General features: G+C 46.4%; 1 protein-coding gene across 10 annotated transcripts in view; it reads left to right on the forward strand.

Annotated features, from left to right (window-relative positions):
- The window catches only part of PTPN13 (protein tyrosine phosphatase non-receptor type 13), a 163,049-nt gene that overhangs the window by 72,642 nt on the left and 68,044 nt on the right, over positions 1 to 22,363 (forward strand). For 9 of the 10 annotated variants that reach the window (XM_084758209.1, XM_084758212.1, XM_084758216.1 and 6 more), the window contains exons 7-9: positions 3,146 to 3,703; positions 20,386 to 20,481; positions 20,984 to 21,068. In XM_084758209.1, the coding sequence (XP_084614335.1) occupies positions 3,146 to 3,703; positions 20,386 to 20,481; positions 20,984 to 21,068 (739 nt within the window). The remainder of the gene's footprint in view (positions 1 to 3,145; positions 3,704 to 20,385; positions 20,482 to 20,983; positions 21,069 to 22,363) is intronic. The other variant, XM_084758217.1, reaches the window with a different exon arrangement.

A 22,363-nucleotide genomic window follows, 5' to 3' on the forward strand; every position in this document is an offset into this window, starting at 1 on the left:
GTAAGAACTCAACAGAGGAAAAACCCATGGCTTGGATATAAAATAAGAAGCTGGATAGCCGACGTAAAGAATTCAAGCGGCAGACCCGGGCAGTTTTTATTCAACCGACGCCGAGCTGTCCTTGATGTGATCTGTTGAAAGAGGCAGTGGCACGGTGGGGTTTACCTTCTAAAAGGTTAGTCCCTGGTGTTGAATGGAGTTGTAAAAGCAGCCAGTCTAGGGGCACTGCAGAAACCCCGTAGTCAGCGTCGTTGACTGCATGTGATGCAGTGGCGGTGTGACTGGATAGTGGCCCATGACGTAAGGCATCTTTAAGACTCTTCAGCAGCAGTAATTGCTGATGGGACTAAGGAATGTGAATCATTTCAGGACGGTGTCCATATTTCCGTTTTGAGCAGTTGAGTAATCATTTGGATGACAGTACTGCTTGCAGTAATAGGAAAGACTGGACAGAGTGGACGCTGGATGCAGAGGACGGAAGATGAGCTTGGACAAGTTGAGGTGCTTCTGGAATACAGCAGCAGGGTTCCAGCTGTGTAAGAGTGGAGCTGCCCCTAAATGATCGGAGTTAAATAAGGACATTTGGGAGTTTTTCAAATCCTGATACTATTTTAAGGACTGTTCATAAAATTTTATGAGAAAAAGACAAAACTAAAAGAGAGCGGGCAATTCTGAACCTCATATTGAGGAAACCGAACATTTAGAAATTCATTGAGGGCTAAGGAAGGGTGAGCAGCACAAATGAGAGCCGAGCATGAAGGAGAGAAAGGGGGAGCCAGGGAGAGCCCTGCATCCAGGGCAAAGTGGCCTCTGTGTGTGACAGTGTGGAAGCCACGAGTGATCACAGTGAGGGCCACCCAGGCACAGAGAGCCGGAAGCTGACCAAAGTAGGGGCGAAGCAGTGAGTGGAAGCAAGGAACTGGAAAGACGCCGATGGTTAAAGGGAGACGTGGTGGTGAGAAGACTTGTCCTGGCGTGGTTTGGTTTGTCATTCGAGAAAAAATAGATTATATCTGTACGCTAATGGGAGAGGCTCGGTAAAAGGGGAGAGATGCTGGGACTGTGTGTGAACAGCAGAGACGTTAAGCAAAGCCAAACACTGGTACGGAAGCGGAGAGGAAATCAGAGCGCGTGCTGGGGTCTGGACGGCACTGCTTGGAAGTGTCATGCTTTGAGACAGCGGGGAAAGTGTCTGAGCACAGGTGGGTGGGCAGCATGGACCCGTGGGGCAGTGAGAAGCATTCCTGGGAGATGCTGTCTCCTTGGTGGGAAATGGGGTGCGATCGTCAGCTGAGTAACTGTGAAAGTGGGGACTATGGAGAGTGAGGGAAAGAGAAAGCCGTTGTAGAAAGTGAGTGAGCTGTCTTTCAACATGTTATCCAGGAAGCCGCAGCTGCGCATGAATCTATGGTGTATAAAAATACCTTGCTTGAGTTTTCCAAAGGCTGTCTGCTTATCTAGAGCCAAGGGGGCAGAGAGGAGGAGGACAGCTGCCCCCGTGTGTGGCGTCTGACCCTCAGGCCTCTCAGTCCTTCTGGTTTTTTTAGCTTATGTATTCGTTCAGCTTCCAAGACCGTGTCTGCTTTGAAGTCCATACAGTTTTAAGTTTGTTAGTTTCAAAATGTGGTGTGTGCAAGAATGCCACTTACCCCGAAAGGGCTGCAACACAGCCATGCCTGCCGCTTTCCAATTTAGATTAGAGGCTAGATTCTGTAATAGCCCGCCTGGGTGCGCTATAGTGTGTTTCCTTAACGTCTTGTGGTTCCAGTACCTCAGATATGGAAGCTGTCCATAGTACATTTAGATGGATCCACGTTCCCACAAATATGAAACAGTCAGCAGGATGTTTGTGTTGTTATTTGTTGCCTCAACTGATACAAATTTACTTTTTCCTCATGCTGTAAGGGTAAATTTGTTACCCCAAGGAATTAAAGTATAGTTATTACTGTGTAGGGACAACTGATAGCTTCATATGAATTTGCAAGCAATTTTCTTGTGGCTAAGAAAGATGTAGCCATATTATACAGCATATTTATTTTCAAAGAGAAATCACAGAATATATGTGAGAAAGTTGGCAGTGTTCTAGCACTATTGAGCTAGTAACTTCAAAATATTTCCTACCTTTTTTTCCAATACTGGACAAATAGCATTTTGGGCTTGGACTCTGTGGATTGACAGAATTGCTATATCTACAATTCTGTTTTTGGTATGTCTCCACAGAGCCATAAGCGCAGGATGACACCTGATTTCAGTTCTGCTGCATCCTGAGGAGATAGGTAGAGCTAGTGTTGCCGCCAGCAGGTGCTGATGGGTCCTGTGCAATCATCTGTCATGAGACATTGGATTTCTTTAACAATCTAAATGGAAGAGATCTGGGTTTAGGTTTCGTAAAGTTTTCTGAAAACATATCTAGTTATAGTAGAGTCTTGAACTTAATAATTCCAAGCATTACAATTTTCTTCCTGTACAGAATAGAAACAATTCTGGTTTTTAAAAAATTAAACATATTTATTTAAAATATCAAAATATACCAGGACTTTTTATTTTTGAAACACATTAAGTTATACTTTTAGAAGTTAAAAAAGCATTTTAGGGCCGGGAGTGGTGGCGCACGACTTTAATCCCAGCACACAGGAGGCAGAGACAGTTGGATTACTGTGACTTCAAAGCCAGCCTGGTCTACAAAGTGACTGCAGGAAAGCCAAGGCTACACAGAGCAACCCTTTCTTGAAACAAAAAGAAGTATTTTAGTCATTATAATATCCCAAATCATTTCATAAACTATTTTAAAAAACCAAATAGCTTACCTTTGATGATAGAAATAACACTCTTTAAAAGCAATACATTTTAGTATTGCTGTTTATGTTGTTCTGTAAGAGGCATTGTGAGCAGGCAGAGCTCGGGGTCGAGTCCCTGCATGCACAGGGCCTGGGCCTGTCCCCAGCACTGCAGAAGGAGACACTGGGCTTGAGAGCTTACGCACTGGGCAGCTGTGCTTTCACGCCCACTGTCCGTCCCAGCCCCCGCTTTACTGTCGTCGCGTCAGCGCCTGTCCTCCACTTGGATTAGCCTAAGGAGCTGGCAGCACTTGGTTATCAGTAGTGGGTACATTCTAGCTGACTTTCTGAAGTTCTTATCATTCCAGGAAGAAGCTCCACTTCCGATGTCCTAGACACGCACAAGGCTCCCTTCTCTCAGCAGACTTTTCTTAACAAAGGGCTTAGTAAGTCTATGGGATTTCTGTCCGTCAGAGACACACAAGCCGAGGAAGATTATTTCAAGGATATCCCATCTGATAGTAATGCCAGGCATGAGGACTCTGAGACTCTCTCTTCCCCTTACCTGTTCAAGACTAGCAGTCCACAAAAAAAGGTCACCCCTGGAGTTGATGTGCTTTCCAAGAAGAAGACCTGGGCTTCGTCCATGGACTTGCTTTGCACAGCCGACAGAGACGTTTCTGGGGAGACTGGCAGGTACTGTGACGCCGAGCCAGTACAGGGACGGACTTCAACCGCCCCTAGAAGAAAAGAGGGGAGGTACTCTGACGGGAGCGTTGCCTTGGATGTCTTTGGCCCTCAGATAGCTGAGCCGGTGATACACGCCCGAGAACCGCTGGCCTCCTCCGCAGTGTCAAGTGCTTTGGACCGAATCCGAGAAAGACAAAAGAAGCTTCAGGTGCTGAGAGAAGCCATGAATGTAGAAGGTTAGTAGTCTTACGTGTGTCCGAGAGATGCGCGAGTTAAAATACTAAGCCACTCCGCATGTGTAATGTCCGCTGCCAAGCTGGTCACGGTGACTGCTGTGTTCCTCCTGTTCACGCTCCGGCAGAACTCTGACCAGAGCAAGCAGCAAATCCCTCCAGCAGCACAGCGCACACACTTCACAGGGCGCTTTTAAGTCTGAGCCCCTCAAGGGTGGAGCAGCTTTCTGTGTCGTGTTCTGTCTCCTTATAGGCCTCAAGGAGTGCTGACTCCTGGTTCTGAGAAACACTGGGTCACATCAAGCCCAGTGAGTGGAGTGAGCTCGGTGCCAGGTGGGCTCCGAACCACCAGCTTCTAAAACAGGCTGCAGAGTGCAAGGACAGATAGAGTTGGTGAGAAATAAAGTTCAGGATCTCGTTTCCAAAATCATGGTACTTAGGTGTATAGACTTAATGTCACTCTGGATAGACTTTTCATGCCTGTGAGTTGAGTGACCTTCCTTGGTCTGATTTGCCACCTGTAAAATGAACCTAGCAAACATAGATTAGATAGTGACTGTGATGTGATTAAACAAGGCACTCACCACATACTTAATTTGAAGAACATGAAATCGACCGTGTGAGATATATATATATATATATATAGCAAGGTCTCACTGTGTGTCACTTTGGCTAGCCTGGCATGCAGAGGTAAGCTTGCCTCTGTCACACCCAGCAGTGCTGCATTAAGTGTGTGCATGTCCATACCCAGTGCATGCTAAATTATTACCCTTCTGTGTTATAGCTATTGCCAAAACATCTGAGTCACGTGTGGAAAAGATCAGTACATTAAATTGAATAAGTTAGCTTGATACATATGGATAGTGGCTATTTTAGCATAAATAAATGCAAGAGAAAATGTGACTTTTCATTAAACATACACACATACACACACAGGGACACACAACACAGAGACATGCCTGCTCTGGAACTCTTTTGTAGACTATGCTGGCCAAAACCCTTGACTGTATTTTAGTATGAAAGTTTTGTAACTTCCCCTGTTTCTTAGCCATAACTATATCACCCTTTGCCATAGCCATTTGAGAAGAAGTTTATAATGCTTTCTGTTTAGAATAAGGAGTAACAGAATTCAGGACGTACCTATCATCTGTGTGAGCATGTGTGTGCAGATGTGTGTGCCTTTGTGCACATCTGGAGGCCAGAGATCAACTTTGGGTGTTGCTCCTCAGGAGCCATCCACCTTTTTTTTTCAAAAATGATTTTATTTTCAGTTGTGTGGGAGGAGTGTGGGTGTTGTGTTCAGTACCCTCAGAGGCTGGCCAAGGACATGAGATCCCTTAGAGCTGGGAGCCGGTACATACGGCCTCGGAGCCCAACTTGGTTCCTTCAAGTATGTGCCAAGGCTGCTGAGCCATCTCTGCAGCCACCACCTTGTTTTCTGAGACAGGGCTTCTCAGGGTATCTAAGGCTCTCTGGCTAAACAGCACGCCCCAGGCATCTGCTAATCCCCCCTCACCCCTGCCCTCCCCATCCCCCTACACCCCTCCTCCCCACAGACAGTGCAAGCCTTGTCACCAAGCCTGGCTTTTATGTTGATGATGCAGATGAAACACAGATCCTCATGTGTGTACAGGAAACAGCTGACCAGGGAGCTACCTGTAGCCCCCAAGCCCGCAACCATTTTAGGTAGTTGTTCCCATAGTCAGTCCACATACAGCCTTCTTCCTGCTAAAGGACTGTTGGAAGCATGTGCTGCCTAGTAAACAACACACAGCAGTGTTTTCAGTAAAGACCCTAGAGCTAGGGAGGAAATAGTGGGTATTTAATTGATGTTGTGAGCGTGGATGTAATAATGTATCTTATAAAGCATTAGGCAACTTTATAAGGTAATTCAATATATTCTTTACATGTTTGTGTGAGTGCTTCATGTGTGTCTTCATGCCATGTGTGTGCCCGGTGCCTGTGGAGGCAGAAGAGGGCAGCAGATGTGGAACTGGAGGTAAAGAGAGGGTAAAGCTGCCGTGTGGGGGCTGGGAACCACACGCAGGTGCGCGGCAAGAGCAGCCAGTGCTCTCACCTGCCGAGCCGTGTCTCCAGCCCTCGTGCTGTGTGCTCTGTACCTAAAATGGTTTTCAGTCTCAAAGATAGGAACTAAAATTGTAGGTTCGTTTTAGCTTTTAGAATTGTGACAGGTAAGAGGAGGCGCCTCTTGTAGCTAAAGAGAAAGGGCTCCGTTTCCAAAGTCGTGTCATTTCCCCCTTCAGTGTTACACAGCAGCAGTTCACATGTGAGTAGTAATTTAGCCCGAGCTTCTTATGGCTGCTCGTGAAGACTCACGTAAAGAAATGTATCCAGGGCTGGAGAGATGGCTCAGTGGTTAAGAGCACTGTCTGCTCTTCCAGAGATTCTGAGTTCAATTTCCAGCAGCCACATGGTGGCTCACAGCCACCTATAATGAGGTCTAGTGCCCTCTTCTGGCCTGCAGGCCTAATGCAGGCAAAGCATTGTATATACATAATAAATAAATAAATCTTAAAAAAAAAAGTATCCATTGTAGGAAAAAGACACTGTTAGCCAGTCAAATAATTACTACATGCAACCTGTGATTGAATAATGAAGACATAAGCAATCAAATGAATATTTCTGACATTTAGAGTGAGCAAAATCTTTTCTTAACATGAATATTAAAATAAAACCATGGAGCCGGGCATGATAAGTTAAAATTTTAGTCCCAGCATTTAGATGGCAGAGGATGGCAAATCTCTGTGAGTCTGAGGCCAGTCTGGTCTACATAGTAAGTTCCAGGACAGCCAGGGCTACTTAGTGAGCCTCTACAGCAGTGATGATGATGATGACTGATAATAATAATAATAATAAAACTATGGAGAGATGGCTCAGTGGGTCAGAACATTTGTGAACACTGTAAAGGATCTGGGTGTACATAGCATTCCTGGAACCTCCTTGTTGGGATGCAGAATCCCGCAGGTCCCAGGAGCGTGCCGGACAGCGATTCTGTCAGCCAGCTTCCAGTGTTGTCAGAGACTCAAGACATAAGGCGAAGAGCGACAGTGGAAGGACCTGTTGTCTTCTTCTGACCTACACATGCACACACGCAGTCACACGCACTTGCATACCTACCTGCATGCACTGCATATGCCACAGATCTAGTGTATTGGTTTTAAGAGATTGTTTGCCTTAATATTTTGAAAGTTAATATTAGCATTCATTACTAAATTTTTTAAAGATTTATTTATTATTTATTAAATATACAGGGTTTTTTTTTTTGCCTGAATGTAAACTTGCATGCCAGAAGAGGGAACCAGATCTCATTATAGATGGTTGTGATATATATTTGAGAATTGGTTTGAGAATTAAAGAGTTAAAATACTAATGGGTTGAAAAATCTTTAAATTGTACTATGTCTGTTGGTTGAATATTTTTTGTCTGAGTAACTTTCAGTTTGACTGCCTGTAGCGAAATGCACACAGCGCGTGACTGTTTGTCTCATGAGGTGGTGGGCCTCATGCTTGAATAGAACTCGGATACACCAACTTGAGCTTACACAGGTATTCTCGGTGATGATAATACACAACATTTTAAAGCGTTGCCTGCTGGTGTAACTAGCTACAATAATGCTAATATCATAGTGATATCGTAATTTCATAATGATAATGCAGCATATCCAGGTCATGAGGGTATACACACAGGAAAAGCGCTTTTAGCACACAGCTTGCTTTGAGTCGTTTAGTAACTAGACACTCCTACTCTGAACCTTTCCACTGTGGATATTTCAGAAGCATTTGCTGTCACTAAAAACAAGCAAAACCTGAGGATACGGGTTTGTTGTGCAAATACCGACACGGTCTTGATTAAGCTTCCATTGTTATATTTGGAGGCAGCGATAACTTATGCTTGCCTTACTAGCATATTATTCGTGGGAACCTTTGAGGTGTGGAATTCAAAAGCAAGAATTCTGACTCGTTTTTAAGTTTAAGGGCTGACTCTGCAGATGAGGTAATTTACACAAGCTCTGCAGACAGAATTGCAACCAGTGTTTTAGCTAGTGCACAAAGAAATAAAAGACTAGAAAATAATCCTATTTGTCGCACTGAATTCTCATGAAAACGGGGCCTTTCTGTTTGATAAGCCAGGCAGAACAGTCTGTCAGTAATGTAACACTATATGTACTTCTTGATAAATATTCATATTTTTGGCATTTTAAAGTGCTCTGTAGAGTCCGTTGTCACCTTGATCCCGATGGCTGCTAACGGATGTGGTGATTTTAGGTTTGGATGGTGTCTTAGGTCACACCTATCCAGACACGGCCGCAGCGTTTAGCAGCCTGCTCAGTGTCCTGGAACCAGCTGATGATTTTATCTCTGACAATTGGAGAATGATTGTTTCCATCGATTTTCACAGTCCAGCTAAAGATTTCCTGTTGTTACCTCACTTTAAAAGAAAGTTCTGGGGCTGGGGATGTAGCTCAGTGGCGTAGCACACCAACCTTAAGTTTTGTTACAATATTTAAAATGATTTGTTACAATATTTAAAACAACTAAAGCAATGAAATTGCCACTTTTGAGCTGCTCTGTTGGGTGTGTGAGGATCACTGAACACAGTGATCACGGAGATCTACATCAGCCTTAGGGCTTCTCCGATGCAGGCAGGACCTTTTGGTGTTGTTTTTCGAGACAGGGTTTCTCCATGCCGCACTGGCTGTCCTGCACTCTCTTTGTATACCAGAGTAGTCTGGAACTCACAGAGATTAAAGGTTCATGCACCGCCACCCAGCCAGACAGGTCCTCTTGAAAGGGTCTTTTCATCAGTCAGCTCTGTAGCACCTCAGCTGATGCTAGCCGCCCAGCTCTGCCACTGCAGCAGACCAGACCTGGAAATCATGGGTTTGCCAAAGGAGATATGTGATTCCCTCCTTACAGTCAGCCTGTGCTTTGAGCCCTGGTCTCTTGAACCCTGTCATACGAGTCTTACGTTGATCATCCGATTTCGGGAAGAGACCAGACACATTGCTAGTGTTGTACTGCCTGAGAACATTGGCCCACCGCCTAACAAGCCCAGGTCTCTCCACAAGTATATAGCTTTCAATATAACAAGACAGGCTAGGAAGGAAAGGTGGGAAGGAGACGGTGGGCTGTCTGCGAGCTGCCTTCCTGTGCTGAGGCTAAGACTCCACGGCAGCCTCACTCTCTTGTCATGGGTATTCCAAGGAGGGCTACCAGTGGAGGATTATTAGGGGCTAATCCTGCAGCTGAAGGCACGAGGAGAAGACATACCAGAAGCAGCAGTTGACACTGAGCACTCTAATTTCTCTGGGAACAGTGAGAAAGACAGAATCAACAAAGTTCCTATGCAACTATAACCACAGCTTAAAAAATACAAATTATTACTGTTTATTAGGTTGACACTTAAGGTTTCAGGTAGCTCCCTACAGGATCCTGGAAAAAGACACAAGGTTCCTGTGATAAGAACCAGCTTTACATTTTAATGGCACTTTCTTTTCTTCACTCTTAATTTCACTTTTTAAAAAGGGGAGCTGGAGAGATGGCTCAGCACTTGCTGTTCCTCCAGAGGACCCCGGTTCGTTTCCAAACACCCACATGATAACATATAAATGTGCCTCCAGTTCCGGGGGATCTGACACCGATGCAGGTAAAACACCCATTCACCTAACAATACAAATAAAGGATTTGTAAAAGATTTGTTTACCTTTATTTTCGGGTACCACATGTACCACATGTACCCACGTACCCATGTACCCATGTACAGTACCTGCTGAAGCCAGAAAGGGCAATTAGATCTCCTAAGACAGGTTACCGGTGGCCGTGAGCCAACATGTGGGTGCTGGGAACCCAACCCCAGTCCCCTGCCAGAGCACGCAGCGCTTCACCCCAGCTGTCTCTCCATCCCCCCGGTCTCCCGTGTTTACTTGAGTGTAAGTCTTCTCCTAGACTGTTCCTTTTGCTTTCTTCTTTAGAACAAGTGTTTTTCATTTCGACTCTGAACTGCGTCTTAATGGCTGTGAGGTTGTCACTGGGGGTCTGTCGGGTTGTAATCACCATCCACGGTGGGTTCTTCACTGTAACAGATGGGTGTGGAAATGAGACTCAGGGCCCTGGTTGTGAGGTTGTCACTGGGGGTCTGTCGGGTTGTAATCACCATCCACAATGGGTTCTTCGCTGTAACAGGTGGATGTGGAAGTGGGACTCAGGGCCCTGTGCGTGGTTCCCTGCGCCCTGCTGGCGATTTGCACCGCTCAGCTGCCATGGCTACTCTGTATTTTGCACAAAACATAAAGTATGGAGAACAAGTAAAGTACTTTTCTACAAAAATGACAGTTAGTGCTATCAGTCTACCTCAAAATTAAATATTGTGTCATCCTTTCAAGTACTGTGACATCTGGTCCCGGCCCAATTTTGTTGGGCTTTGTGGATGGGGCTGAAAAGCTGTTGGACAGCTGGAGTACGTGAGTACTTACTCTAGTTGTGAAGTTATAACATTTCATTTGAGCAGGTTTAGTTTTCAGTTCTTAACTTTATAGTTAGATTTAAGAAAAGCACGGGGTGAGTTCACAGTGCTGTAGTCCTCAGCACCGTTTGCCTAACACGTTCTTGCTAAGATCAGGATGCTAGCTGTGAACTGTTTCAGTTTTTGTTTCTCTGCCTTACTTCCAAGTAGAAAAGAAAAGAAAAGAAAAAATATGGCCAGATTGTCATCTTAAATCATTCCATGGGCTAAAATAGTAATTTTTCGTTCCTCAGAAGTAAACACCAGTAAGCAGGAGTGTTACATTATTAATAAATAGCCCATGGACTCTAGATACCAACAACGTCATTATTATAGCCGTAAGATCACAGGAGGGCGCTGGGTTTGAAGCCCGCGACTGTGGATGAGCCTACTTGTTGCCTGGGAAGCACCAAGGTCTGCAGCGCTCCAGACTGGCGTCGTGGGGCAGAGCTGTAGGGTGAAGACGTACCGTGCGCACGCTCCACCTTCGGGGCTGAGAGCCACATGGGGCCAGTCTGCACCTGCTGTGTGCCTGACGAAGCTCAGGAACTGGCTTGTCTCACCGGGCAAGCCACGTTGTCCAGTGGCCAGCGTAGTAGTCGGTGCACTTAGAGCGCCGCTACATAAAGTTAGTCCAGAGTAACTGAGCCGTTTCTTGGGAGACTGGCTTTAGAAGCACTTGTGATGGGGGCAACAAATTACTCTTTGATATACGTCAGAATACAACTGACAACAGAGGCTTCTCTTACTTCATCAAATGGAGAAAATACTTTCAACCAATAAGGAACATGACAGGTGCGAGCTTTTTTGTATCTGTGTTCCTACTAACAAAATGTTGGTTTCACATCCACAAAACAGCTCTTTTTGTTCAGAAAACAAGGATCTAAATTAATGTAGCCATAGAGCCCCTTACAAAAACTCTGTTTGCCCTTGGCACAGCCTCCTGAGATACACAGACTAAAAGGTTGATCTTAAATATATATAATATATGTATCTATACATATATGTATGTAAATGTATAGATACATATATAATACACTATATTATATAATATTATACACACACACACACACACACACACACACACACCACAAACGAGTCTTGCTAGCAACAGGTCCCACCACAGTATTTAAGACCCAGCAATGCTTTGGTTTGTTTGTTTCATTGGTTGGTTGGTTTTGTTGTGTTTTGGTTGTTTTGTTTTGTTTTGTTTCTGAGACAGAGCTGGCCTCTGACTTGCTGCACAATTTATGTGATCTGCACACCACACCCAGCCATGACCTGTTTTAATCCACAGTCTGTTTCCTTTTTCCCAAGTCCCTTCTGTCTCTTCATTTTATTGGTTACACCAACCTGAATCCTTCTGCCACCCGCCCCTCGGCAGTGCTTGTCAAAGGTGTAGGCTAAAGGTCCCATCTTTCCAGATCCTCCCTGACTCGCTCCCCGCCTCATCCTTTGGGCTTTGCCATCTTCCTCACGCTCTCTGCCTCTTTCTCCTTTTACCTCCCTCCACATGTCTGTATGCAAAGAGGGAAATGAATGTACGTATTCCTGCACATTTATGTATACATAAAATATGTAGAAAGAACTTACCATGCATTTCTACATATGTATTGCCTGTACAATACAAGAGATTCCTACCGTCTGTCTAACTGTGGACCCATATGAGGCCTCGCTTCTCTGTCTCCATTCATGTGGCTCTCCATCCTGCAGAATGTCAAATGTTCCGGGCATGGCCTGTTTCAGAAATACTTCTCTTGCCTCCCAGTTCAGTATAGTGACCTGTATTTGTGTAATTTTTTACTGGTTATTTTTAAGTGTTTCTTTCTATTTCTGTAAGCCTCAGAAATTCGTTCTAATTCACAGCTGCATCCCTTGCATATATTTCTGTTACTTCTGACATACCTTAGGTACCACATACATCCTTGTTAATGTAATCCATGTATCACAGCGAGACCATTAAAAATTGTAGCATACTTGCTGATGCTGCTTTGGACATGGGATTTAGTAATATTCTCTGGTCCATTTGAAAGCAGTGAGAATTATCTGTGCGTTGTGAGACTCTGCATACTCTGTTGTCTTACTCTGAATGTCTTAGAAGGGCTGGTGAGCCAAGAACGATGGAGCATCCTGGGTGACACTTGATGAGCACCCGGAGTCACCACATGAGGCTCAGATACACCCCCACATTGCTCTGGGACCTGGGGGAGCCAGAGACTGTTCTTTTATCAAGCCTAGCTCTGCATAACCTTTACACATTTGGAGCGGTTTGGGTCACGGAGTCTCTACACGTATCCGTCTTCACTTGCATGTAGTCATACTTTCAAAGTTTCTCTTCCAGGTTAAATTCTGCGTTTCCCACCCTCATCTCTCACAGGCTCTTAGACCACGCTCTACTGATCAGAGCACAGTGTGAGGCAGAAAGATGCACGAAACACACAGGATCTGGTTTCCAGAAGTTCCTGCTCTGAAACAGAAGCGCAGAAAGGTTCATCCAACATAGAAACACCCAGCAGCTCAGCTTGTGTCTCTCTGTTGTTTGGGAATCAGTGTTTCATGCATTAGGGCTGTTTCCTTACAAGGCGGGAGGTCTTTAAAGTGGATAATGGTGATGAAGAGCGAAGCAGTCACTGTTGTAACCTCTAAACTGATGTCTGTGACTTGAGTAGCTCATGTATCAAAGTCAAAGAGTGCCGAGCTAAACATGCTTCCTGTTGCCACAGTTGGCCATGTGGCCCCTTCTGTATGTCAGTGGTCTGCAGCTCACTGCCCCTGTGCCTCTTGGAATGCTGCCTTTAGCTTAGAAAGTCATTGGCTTCATGTAAGCCTAGATTCGTATGCAAATCTTCACACTTGAAGTCTGATGCCTAAACTCTTAAACCACTGTGTTCGTGATCGCCTGCCACGATTTCAGGCATTTACGTCACGAAGCGTGCTGTCGCAGTAGCCGAGCTTGTGTCTCTTGGTAACGAAGGCGATGCTGCTTGTTAGTGTTCAGTGTGGTTGGAGAGTTGGTATCAGTTCTTTACAGGGTGAAGCTGTAACTAAAACATCAAAATGCTCTTACTCTGCTGAAGCAGCGTGAGAAACTCAGCGCTCTGCTTTTTGAAAAACTACTGTGTGTGTAGTGTCATAAACGTCACTGAAGTTCTCACAGTCATCCTTCCCAGATGACTTTGGGGGGGGGGGGGAACGGGAGTCTGTGTCTGTGTCTGTATCACAAGCTGACTTGGATCTCACTGATGTGACCCTCTCTTTGCCTTTCACTCTTACTGTTCTTAACACTGATGAGTCCCAGACCTTCATCTTATGTGTCTGAAAACCACACGCAGACAACCAGTCACACACACACACACACACACACACACACACACACACACACACACACAAAACAAAGGAAGTTGTCTGAAGAAAGAGACAATCTAGAGTAAATGGAGCCTTGTATACCACTTCCTGCATTGTAGGTTTCATCTATAAAGAGGTGAAAAAAAAATTCTAAATCAGCAAGTGAGATAGGGAAAGCGGCTTACCTACCCCATTGAAAGTGAGTGCGGCTTCAGTCGTGACCGCGAGGGCAGAGTTCTGCAGGAAAGGTAGTGGCCACTCACGTGTGAACTTAGCCAAGTATATTTTAAGTCCATTACATATGATCACAATTTTAAAAATATATTTTATTAATTTATTCATATTACATCTCAAATGTTATCCCATCCCTTGTATCCTCCCATTTCTCCCTTACTCCCCTTCCCTAAGACTGTGACTGAGGGGGGCCTCCTCCCCCTGTATATGCTCATAGGGTATCAAGTCTCTTCTTGGTAACCTGCTGTCTTCCTCTGAGTGCCACCAGGCCTCCCCATCCAGGGGACGTGGTCAAATATGAGGCACCAGAGTTCGTGTGAAAGTCAGATCCCACTCTCCACTCAACTGTGGAGAATGTCCTGTCCATCGGCTATATCTGGGTAGGGGTTTGATGTTTACTGCACGTATTGTCCTTGGCTGGTGCCATAGTTTGAGCAGGACCCCTAGGCCCAGATCTGCCCACCATAATGTTCTTCTTGTAGGTTTCTAGGACTCTCTGGATCCTTCTATTCCCCCATTCTCCCAGGCTTCTCTCACCCAGAGTCCCAATAGGATGTCCTCCCCTCTGTCCCACTTTCCTGGTCACAATGTTTGTTGTTAGAAAACTTTGTTATATTCTGTAAATGCATTCTTAGAAGCATCTTTTGGGTTTTTAAGCAGAGTGAGATTTAGGAGTGTAGCTCAGTTGTTAAATGCTAGTGTTTATATGTGTGACAGTTTAAGTCCAGACCTTAGACTCCAAACAGAGGCAGGGCAGGGCACGCTAGCAGTCCCAGTGCTGGGGAAGTGGAAACGGACAGATCACTAGGCTCGCTGCCACCCTGCCTAGCCAGATGCAGAAGTGCCACGCCAACAAGAGCCCCTGTCTCAGGAAACGGGATGAAGGATGGATCACGCCTGAGGAACAGCATCCGAGGCGGCCCTCCAGCCTCTACAGGCACATGTGCACATACACAAACACAAAGGGCCTGATACCCTTAAATTACTGGTTGGTAGTTACTTTTAAATATGAAATATGATGCCGCACCACATACATGGCATAAGATTGATTGTAGAAACATGGGGGGAGAAGGAAGGAGAGGACACCCCAGGGAGAGCGAGAGAGAAAAAGAGACAAGAGGAAAGCAACAAGAGAGGGGAAAGGGGTAGGAGAGGTACAAGGTGGCTTTGCTTGTTTATATAGTCCTGGTCAGGGGCACACCTACTGGCAGGCAGGTAATGACATCATAGGTTGCTAGGCAGACTGGGGGCCAGCATGCTAACATTATTCCCTTTTCTTATAATTAAAAATGAGACCAGGCAGGGGAGGCACATGCCTTTAATCCCAGCACTTGGGAGGCAGAGGCAGGTGGATCTCTGTGAGTTCGAGGCCAGCCTGGGCTAGAGAGCGAGTTCCAGGACAGCCAGAGCTGTTACACAGAGAAACCTGTCTTGAAAAACAAAACAAACAGAAAAATAATAACAACAACAAATGAGGATATTGGATAGCTTTTCATGTAAGGTGAGTTAAAGTATATAAATGTAGGTTCATTGGAAGCAGCTCTTGGCTGCCATGTCAGGGGCGGGGGGGAGGGGCAGGGGCGGAGAGCAGTAAAATGTCCAGATTATATGGTGAAGGGAAAGGAAAAGCTCCGACCTAGAAAGTTCAGGGCAGAGGACAGGGTATGTCGGCCATGTCCTGCAGCAGATAGGGACCAAGGAGTGTTGGGAGGACCTGGAGCTGTTTGTCCTGGGTCTGAATCACATCATCCCAGCCTTATGTCAATGGATAAGGGATGAAGAGATCAGTATCTTTGACTTCTTCGTGCTGACAGTAGCTCAGCGATGGTGGGGGGGGGGGCAGTTAAAAGGCTGAAATGTTGGCCAGGTCCAGGAAGAGCAGGCTGCTGTATTTGCTGTCCAGGGTCTGAGAACATCTGCGGCTAGGAGGGGCAATGCAGGCCCAGCAGACAGGATCTGTGAGGTTGGCCTGGGGCACCTGTGAGTGGCTGCTTAGTGCTGTCTTGAATCTAGGAAATCTGGCAAGATACTGGAACATATATGTGGGCAGAAGACAAAGTTAGTAGGCTGGGGAGAAAATTCCCTTTAGGTGAACATTTGAAACTTTTGAGAGAGCAAACAGAGACAGAAGTTTTGGAGCAAAGAAGAAAAAAGTTTGCATGTAAGGAACTTCCTTTTATTTTACCCGATTGCTGGTGTTAATTAAAAAGGTCCCGCTTTGGACCTGTCCAAGTTTGGTTGGAGAGGCGTGTAAGCTTAGCAGCCCTTAATGTGGGCATAGGAGTTTGAAATTATCCAGAAAGCATCCCAAAGGAGCCCAGAGAGACGGCGAATGGACTATTTCTCATGGGGATGTGAAGTCAGTAATCTGTTAGGGCATCCCCAGAAACGTATTGTGACACAAAAAGGCAGGTTCAGACTATCCCAGCATATGAGCCACACAACAGATATGATATGGAGAAGTCTATTATAGGTGGAGGGGTGCCCTGGGGAGAGAGAGGGGAGGAAGAGGAGGAGGAGGAGGAGGAACAAGAACAAAAGAAGGGCAAGAGGACAAGTGAGGGAGAAAGAGGTGAGAGACAGACAGACAGACACAAGGTGGGTTTGCCCTGTTTATTTACTGGGCAGCTAGCCCATCTAGTGGCAGGCAGGTAATGATGTCATAGGTTGCTAGGAACCTATGCAGTATGCCAGCAGTTACCCAATTAATAAATACTACAGATCTGAACCAAATACAAAGTGCTAGAATTAATGCATTGAAGTATGCCTGGTCTACACAGCAAGTCCGAGGACATCCAGGGCTACATACAGAGACGGACTCAAAACCCCCCAAAAAACAACAAAGATGAATATAACTGGCACCAGGGTCTTGTAAAATCAAGGTGTCCAATGATGCTAAGAAGCTTCACCAAAGAGCAGGTTTTACCTGCCTGCTGCAGACCAGAGCAGAGGAAGAAAACCGCCTCTTCCTGGTGCCTTCTCTGCATGTAGAGCATCACAGAGCCAAGGATGAGGGGCACAAGCAGGCTGTAGGGTGGAGCCCCGGCTTCTTCATACCACGTAAGGCGGCCTTGGCAGGGGCGTGCTGCTGTCTTACATTTCTGCAATGGTTGGTTTTATTATTTAATTTAGAAAAGGAGAGGGCATGCTTACAAAGGTTAAAGTTTTAATTTTTTGTTGTAAGCATGACTATCTGGTAAATTGTGTGTTAGAGCTTTAATCTGATTATAAACCTTTTTTATAAGCATGCTGAGTCCACAAATACTGTGTGGGAATTTTAATCTAGTTATCTCTAGCATGTTACTACATGAAAAGAGCATGGCTGACAGCACTTTAATGACACCCGAATATGAGACGAGACGCTTTCAGAATTAACCCCTTCCATTTCAGTTGCTTGTAACTCTTGCTACCTTTTCCCCAGTTGTAAACAAAGAAAACATCTCTGTAGTCTCCGCAGACAGAGCTTGTCCTCTGGTGTTTCTAGAGAGCTGGCCCTCCAGCACCGTGCGCTCCCCACCTGGGTGTGGTCCTGAGAGGCATCTGTAGACAAAGGCTTATCAAGGGAGGCTGCATTGACAATAAGCTTTTCAGGAGGATTAAATAGAGCTGCCTTTGTCTTCTAAGAGGAACCCTGGCTGAAGAGGCACAGCACAGACTACGAGCTAAAGCAAGCGGACACAAAACCAGATGCAGAGAATGGAAGTCAGTTGCAGCCTGCTTAGAATTACACCCACTTTGCAGAACTAGCTCAGAAGCAGTAGGCCTGTGTGCTGCTTTATACAGCTCTCGAAGCTGCCGTTGTGAGGCACACCACCAAGTGCAAGGGACCTCTCTAGTCAGCTTATTGAACAGGTTCACGGCCCCTTCCTACTTTCCTTTGTAAGATAGCAGAGCTATATTCTCTCTAAACCCAGATCCTCTCCTGGGCCTTGCTGCTATAGCTGGCCTGAAATCTGCAGCTCTGGACTTGTGATTTGGTAGGGGTTCCCTCAGAGAGAATTCACAAGATGCTACCCAGAGAGGCTGGTAACAGTAAAACAGTAGCACTTGAGTGCCTTTGAACAAAACAGTTCTTCTTATGTAACTATCTAACTTGTACATAGTTTATTATGTTATTAAATATAACGTAGTATTAGGTGAGACTATTGTTTTCATTAAAACTACTGAGGATTTTTGTTACTCCATGACCCTTTCACATCACATTCATATTCAAGCAGAGGATTTGAAAACTTACTTTACTACGAGCTTTCTCTATAGTAGAATGCAGCCCTTTGCAGAGGATGGGAAATGCTTCTCAGGTCTCAAGCCTTCCCATTGGCTAGAGTGTTGCTTAGCACCCCCGCTGAGGCTCTTCATCAGCTCGGCAAGTCTTGTTCTTCAGATAACTAGTATCCTAGGAACGTCCTTCCATGGAGGTCTTGGCCAGTCAGCTGTTTCTCTCTCGTTGTTTTTTTGTTTTTCTCAGTGAGACCCTGCTCTGCCTGGATTCTTCCAGCGCATTGCTCCTGCTTCCATAAGCCTGGCTCTTGTGCCACTTAACGTCTTCCTCACTCGTCATCAGCATCTCTCGGACACCTTCCAGCACAAACAGTTCACTGTGTGGTGTTCCTGTCCTCGAATTTGCAGACCTTGGGGGAAAGCTCCCCGACTTCTCTGGGTGGCCTGCACTCAGGGTCTGCTGCTCTTCTCTTCAGGACGGTGGCCATGGACTGCTTTCTCCCAAAACCAACAAAGCCACAAAACAGTTTCCCTAAAAACTCATGCATCCTAGCCTCAGCACAGGAGCTCAGTGTGCAGAACCTCAGCACGGGAGCTCAGTGTGCAGAACCTCAGCACGGGAGCTCAGTGTGCAGGACCTCAGCACGGGAGCTCAGTGTGCAGAACCTCAGCACGGGAGCTCAGTGTGCAGAACCTCAGCACAGGAGCTCAGTGTGCAGGACCTCAGCACGGGAGCTCAGTGTGCAGGACCTCAGCACGGGAGCTCAGTGTGCAGGACCTCAGCACGGGAGCTCAGTGTGCAGAACCTCAGCACCGGAGCTCAGTGTGCAGGACCTCAGCACGGGAGCTCAGTGTGCAGAACCTCAGCACAGGAGCTCAGTGTGCAGGACCTCAGCACCGGAGCTCAGTGTGCAGGACCTCAGCACGGGAGCTCAGTGTGCAGGACCTCAGCACAGGAGCTCAGTGTGCAGGACCTCAGCACGGGAGCTCAGTGTGCAGGACCTCAGCACGGGAGCTCAGTGTGCAGAACCTCAGCACAGGAGCTCAGCGTGCAGGACCTCAGCACGGGAGCTCAGCGTGCAGGACCTCAGCACAGGAGCTCAGCGTGCAGGACCTCAGCACGGGAGCTCAGTGTGCAGAACCTCAGCACAGGAGCTCAGCGTGCAGGACCTCAGCACGGGAGCTCAGCGTGCAGGACCTCAGCACAGGAGCTCAGCGTGCAGGACCTCAGCACGGGAGCTCAGCGTGCAGGACCTCAGCACGGGAGCTCAGCGTGCAGGACCTCAGCACGGGAGCTCAGCGTGCAGGACCTCAGCACCGGAGCTCAGCGTGCAGGACCTCAGCACAGGAGCTCAGTGTGCAGGACCTCAGCACGGGAGCTCAGTGTGCAGGACCTCAGCACGGGAGCTCAGTGTGCAGAACCTCAGCACCGGAGCTCAGTGTGCAGGACCTCAGCACGGGAGCTCAGTGTGCAGAACCTCAGCACAGGAGCTCAGTGTGCAGGACCTCAGCACCGGAGCTCAGTGTGCAGGACCTCAGCACGGGAGCTCAGTGTGCAGGACCTCAGCACAGGAGCTCAGTGTGCAGGACCTCAGCACGGGAGCTCAGTGTGCAGGACCTCAGCACCGGAGCTCAGTGTGCAGGACCTCAGCACGGGAGCTCAGTGTGCAGGACCTCAGCACGGGAGCTCAGTGTGCAGGACCTCAGCACGGGAGCTCAGTGTGCAGAACCTCAGCACGGGAGCTCAGTGTGCAGGACCTCAGCACAGGAGCTCAGTGTGCAGAACCTCAGCACGGGAGCTCAGTGTGCAGGACCTCAGCACGGGAGCTCAGTGTGCAGAACCTCAGCACGGGAGCTCAGTGTGCAGGACCTCAGCACGGGAGCTCAGTGTGCAGGACCTCAGCACGGGAGCTCAGTGTGCAGGACCCCAGCACGGGAGCTCAGTGTGCAGGACCTCAGCACGGGAGCTCAGTGTGCAGGACCTCAGCACGGGAGCTCAGTGTGCAGGACCCCAGCACGGGAGCTCAGTGTGCAGGACCTCAGCACGGGAGCTCAGTGTGTAGGACCTCAGCACGGGAGCTCAGTGTGCAGGACCTCAGCACGGGAGCTCAGTGTGCAGGACCTCAGCACGGGAGCTCAGTGTGCAGGACCTCAGCACGGGAGCTCAGTGTGCAGGACCTCAGCACGGGAGCTCAGTGTGCAGAACCTCAGCACAGGAGCTCAGTTTTCATTTCTCATATACAGTTAGTTTAGCTAGTGGCTAATATAAAGCAACATTTATTCTAATCCTCCAAGATTGAGTATGTTCTTTTTAAAAATTGTGTGACATTGCTCATAAACTTTCTTATTTTTAAAAATTCCTTTAGAACCAGTTCGAAGATACAAGACTTACCACAGTGATATCTTTAGCACCTCCAGTGAAAGCCCTTCTGTTATTTCCTCGGAATCAGATTTCAGACAAGGTAAGAGTTCTCTGATATAAGCAAAGTATCCTTTTTAGGAAGCAACTATTTTTTAATACTATTTAAATAAAGGTTGTTGAAATAGTAAGATTGTAAAAATTCCTTTCAAAAGTGTTATATCAAATAATAGCAGTTCCATAAAACAGTGATAATCACTTCATCTTATAGGAAAATAGTCACTGTCTATAAAGCTTACCATGTTGGGCATGGTGCACTCAGGAAGCAGAGGCAGACAGATCCCTGTGAGTTTAAGGCCAGCCTGGTATACAAGAGCAAGTTCCTGGGCAGCCATAGTTACCCAGAGAGACCCTGTCTTGAAAACCAACAACAAAACCAAAAACCTGCCATGCCTTAACCTCAGAAGAGTCTTACAGCATGTCATGCATTCGAGTACATGATTGTAATGTGCAGAAATCATCTTCCCCTACTGCTTGGATATCTCACGAAAGTGCTTTTGCATTTCTATCACCTCTACCACTTCCCTGTTTTTATTCAAAATTAGTGAGAAGAAGTGAAGCTTCCAAGAGGCTTGAGGCCAGCGGTCTTCCTGGAGTGGATGAAACCGGTCACGGCCAGTCACGACCAAGGTATGGCTTTAGAAAGCACTAATTGCTCGTCACAGGTGGTTGGTTCTGTTTTGACAGTTTGATTCTCATTAACTATGGTTGGCTTCTTAAATTGTCAGAAGGAATAGATACAACAATCAAGAGGGTTAAGGCAAGGCATTAAAAATCTGTGAAAACACAGTAAGCTTTTGTTTCTAAAGTGTAACTAACAGTAATATGTACTTTGAAAGCCAGGCAGGCTCAAGCACTCAGTGTGAACTGGTTGAATGAGTAATTAGATTCCCACTGTGTGAGCTATTGTGTAAGAAGTTAATTATTCACTCACTGCTTGGCTTCTCTGCATAGTTCTAAAGCCATTAGGGGCTGTGCGGTATTTGGTCCTGAAATACAAGCTTCTTGTGAGATGTGAGTGTATGTGTGTGCTAGATCTGGGGTACTTGGGCTCTAGTTACGTGTACTTTGCTTTGTTCAAACTGAAAGAATTCCCAGACAGGTGCTCAGTGGATTAATATGCATCACTGTCATGTGTGCACAGTTGCCTTGCCTGAACACTGAATGCCGACTTCACATTTGTAAACTGAAAAGTGAGATCCAACATGGGCTGGAAGTCTATTTCTAAAACATAAAAACCTTTCACACTCACTTAGTTCAAATGCTGCCGGTTAGGAGAGAGTCTTCGGGGAAGTTTCAGATATTTGTCCTTTAGCTACTGAACGCGGCAGACCACAGCCATGCCTGTGAGCTATACCAGACCAGCTATGCGCTTAAAACAGTTACTCATGGCGTAGAGCTCAGACAGTTAAGCTCCTGTACTAAAAAGTTACTGCCTAATTAATGTCCATAGTTTTTTTCATTTCATTTCTTTTCAGTAGCTCTGATATTTTTACTTTGTAGAAAATAATTTTCTATTTACACATGGCTTTTAGTTACTACTTTATTACAACAAACTCTTCGGTTGTTTTAAAACAAGTGGGAGACAAAGATAGTTTTATACTCAGTATTATCTGCTTTTTCGGTGAAGCCCAAACATTGGGGATGAACGGGAAGAAGCCCAGTGCTGAACCGAGGGATAATTTTTTGCTGTTAAGATTAGTTCTAGTTAGTGAAATCTGCTTAATGAAGATGCACCATGTGCATTAAAATGCAGAGACTCAGAGACTGACTACTTTTGACTCGGGTGAAGGTAACAGTTCACTCAGCAGCTGCTGGGACCCAACACATACTAGATACAGTCAGGTACCAAGACAGCTGTGCACAGCAGCCACAACAGCTCCGCCGAGAGATCACTAGAGATGAGATAGCCAGCCGACTGTGCA

The sequence above is a fragment of the Acomys minous genome (genome assembly GCF_964271855.1).
Source record: "Acomys minous genome assembly, chromosome: 15".
Lineage (NCBI taxonomy): Eukaryota > Metazoa > Chordata > Mammalia > Rodentia > Muridae > Acomys > Acomys minous.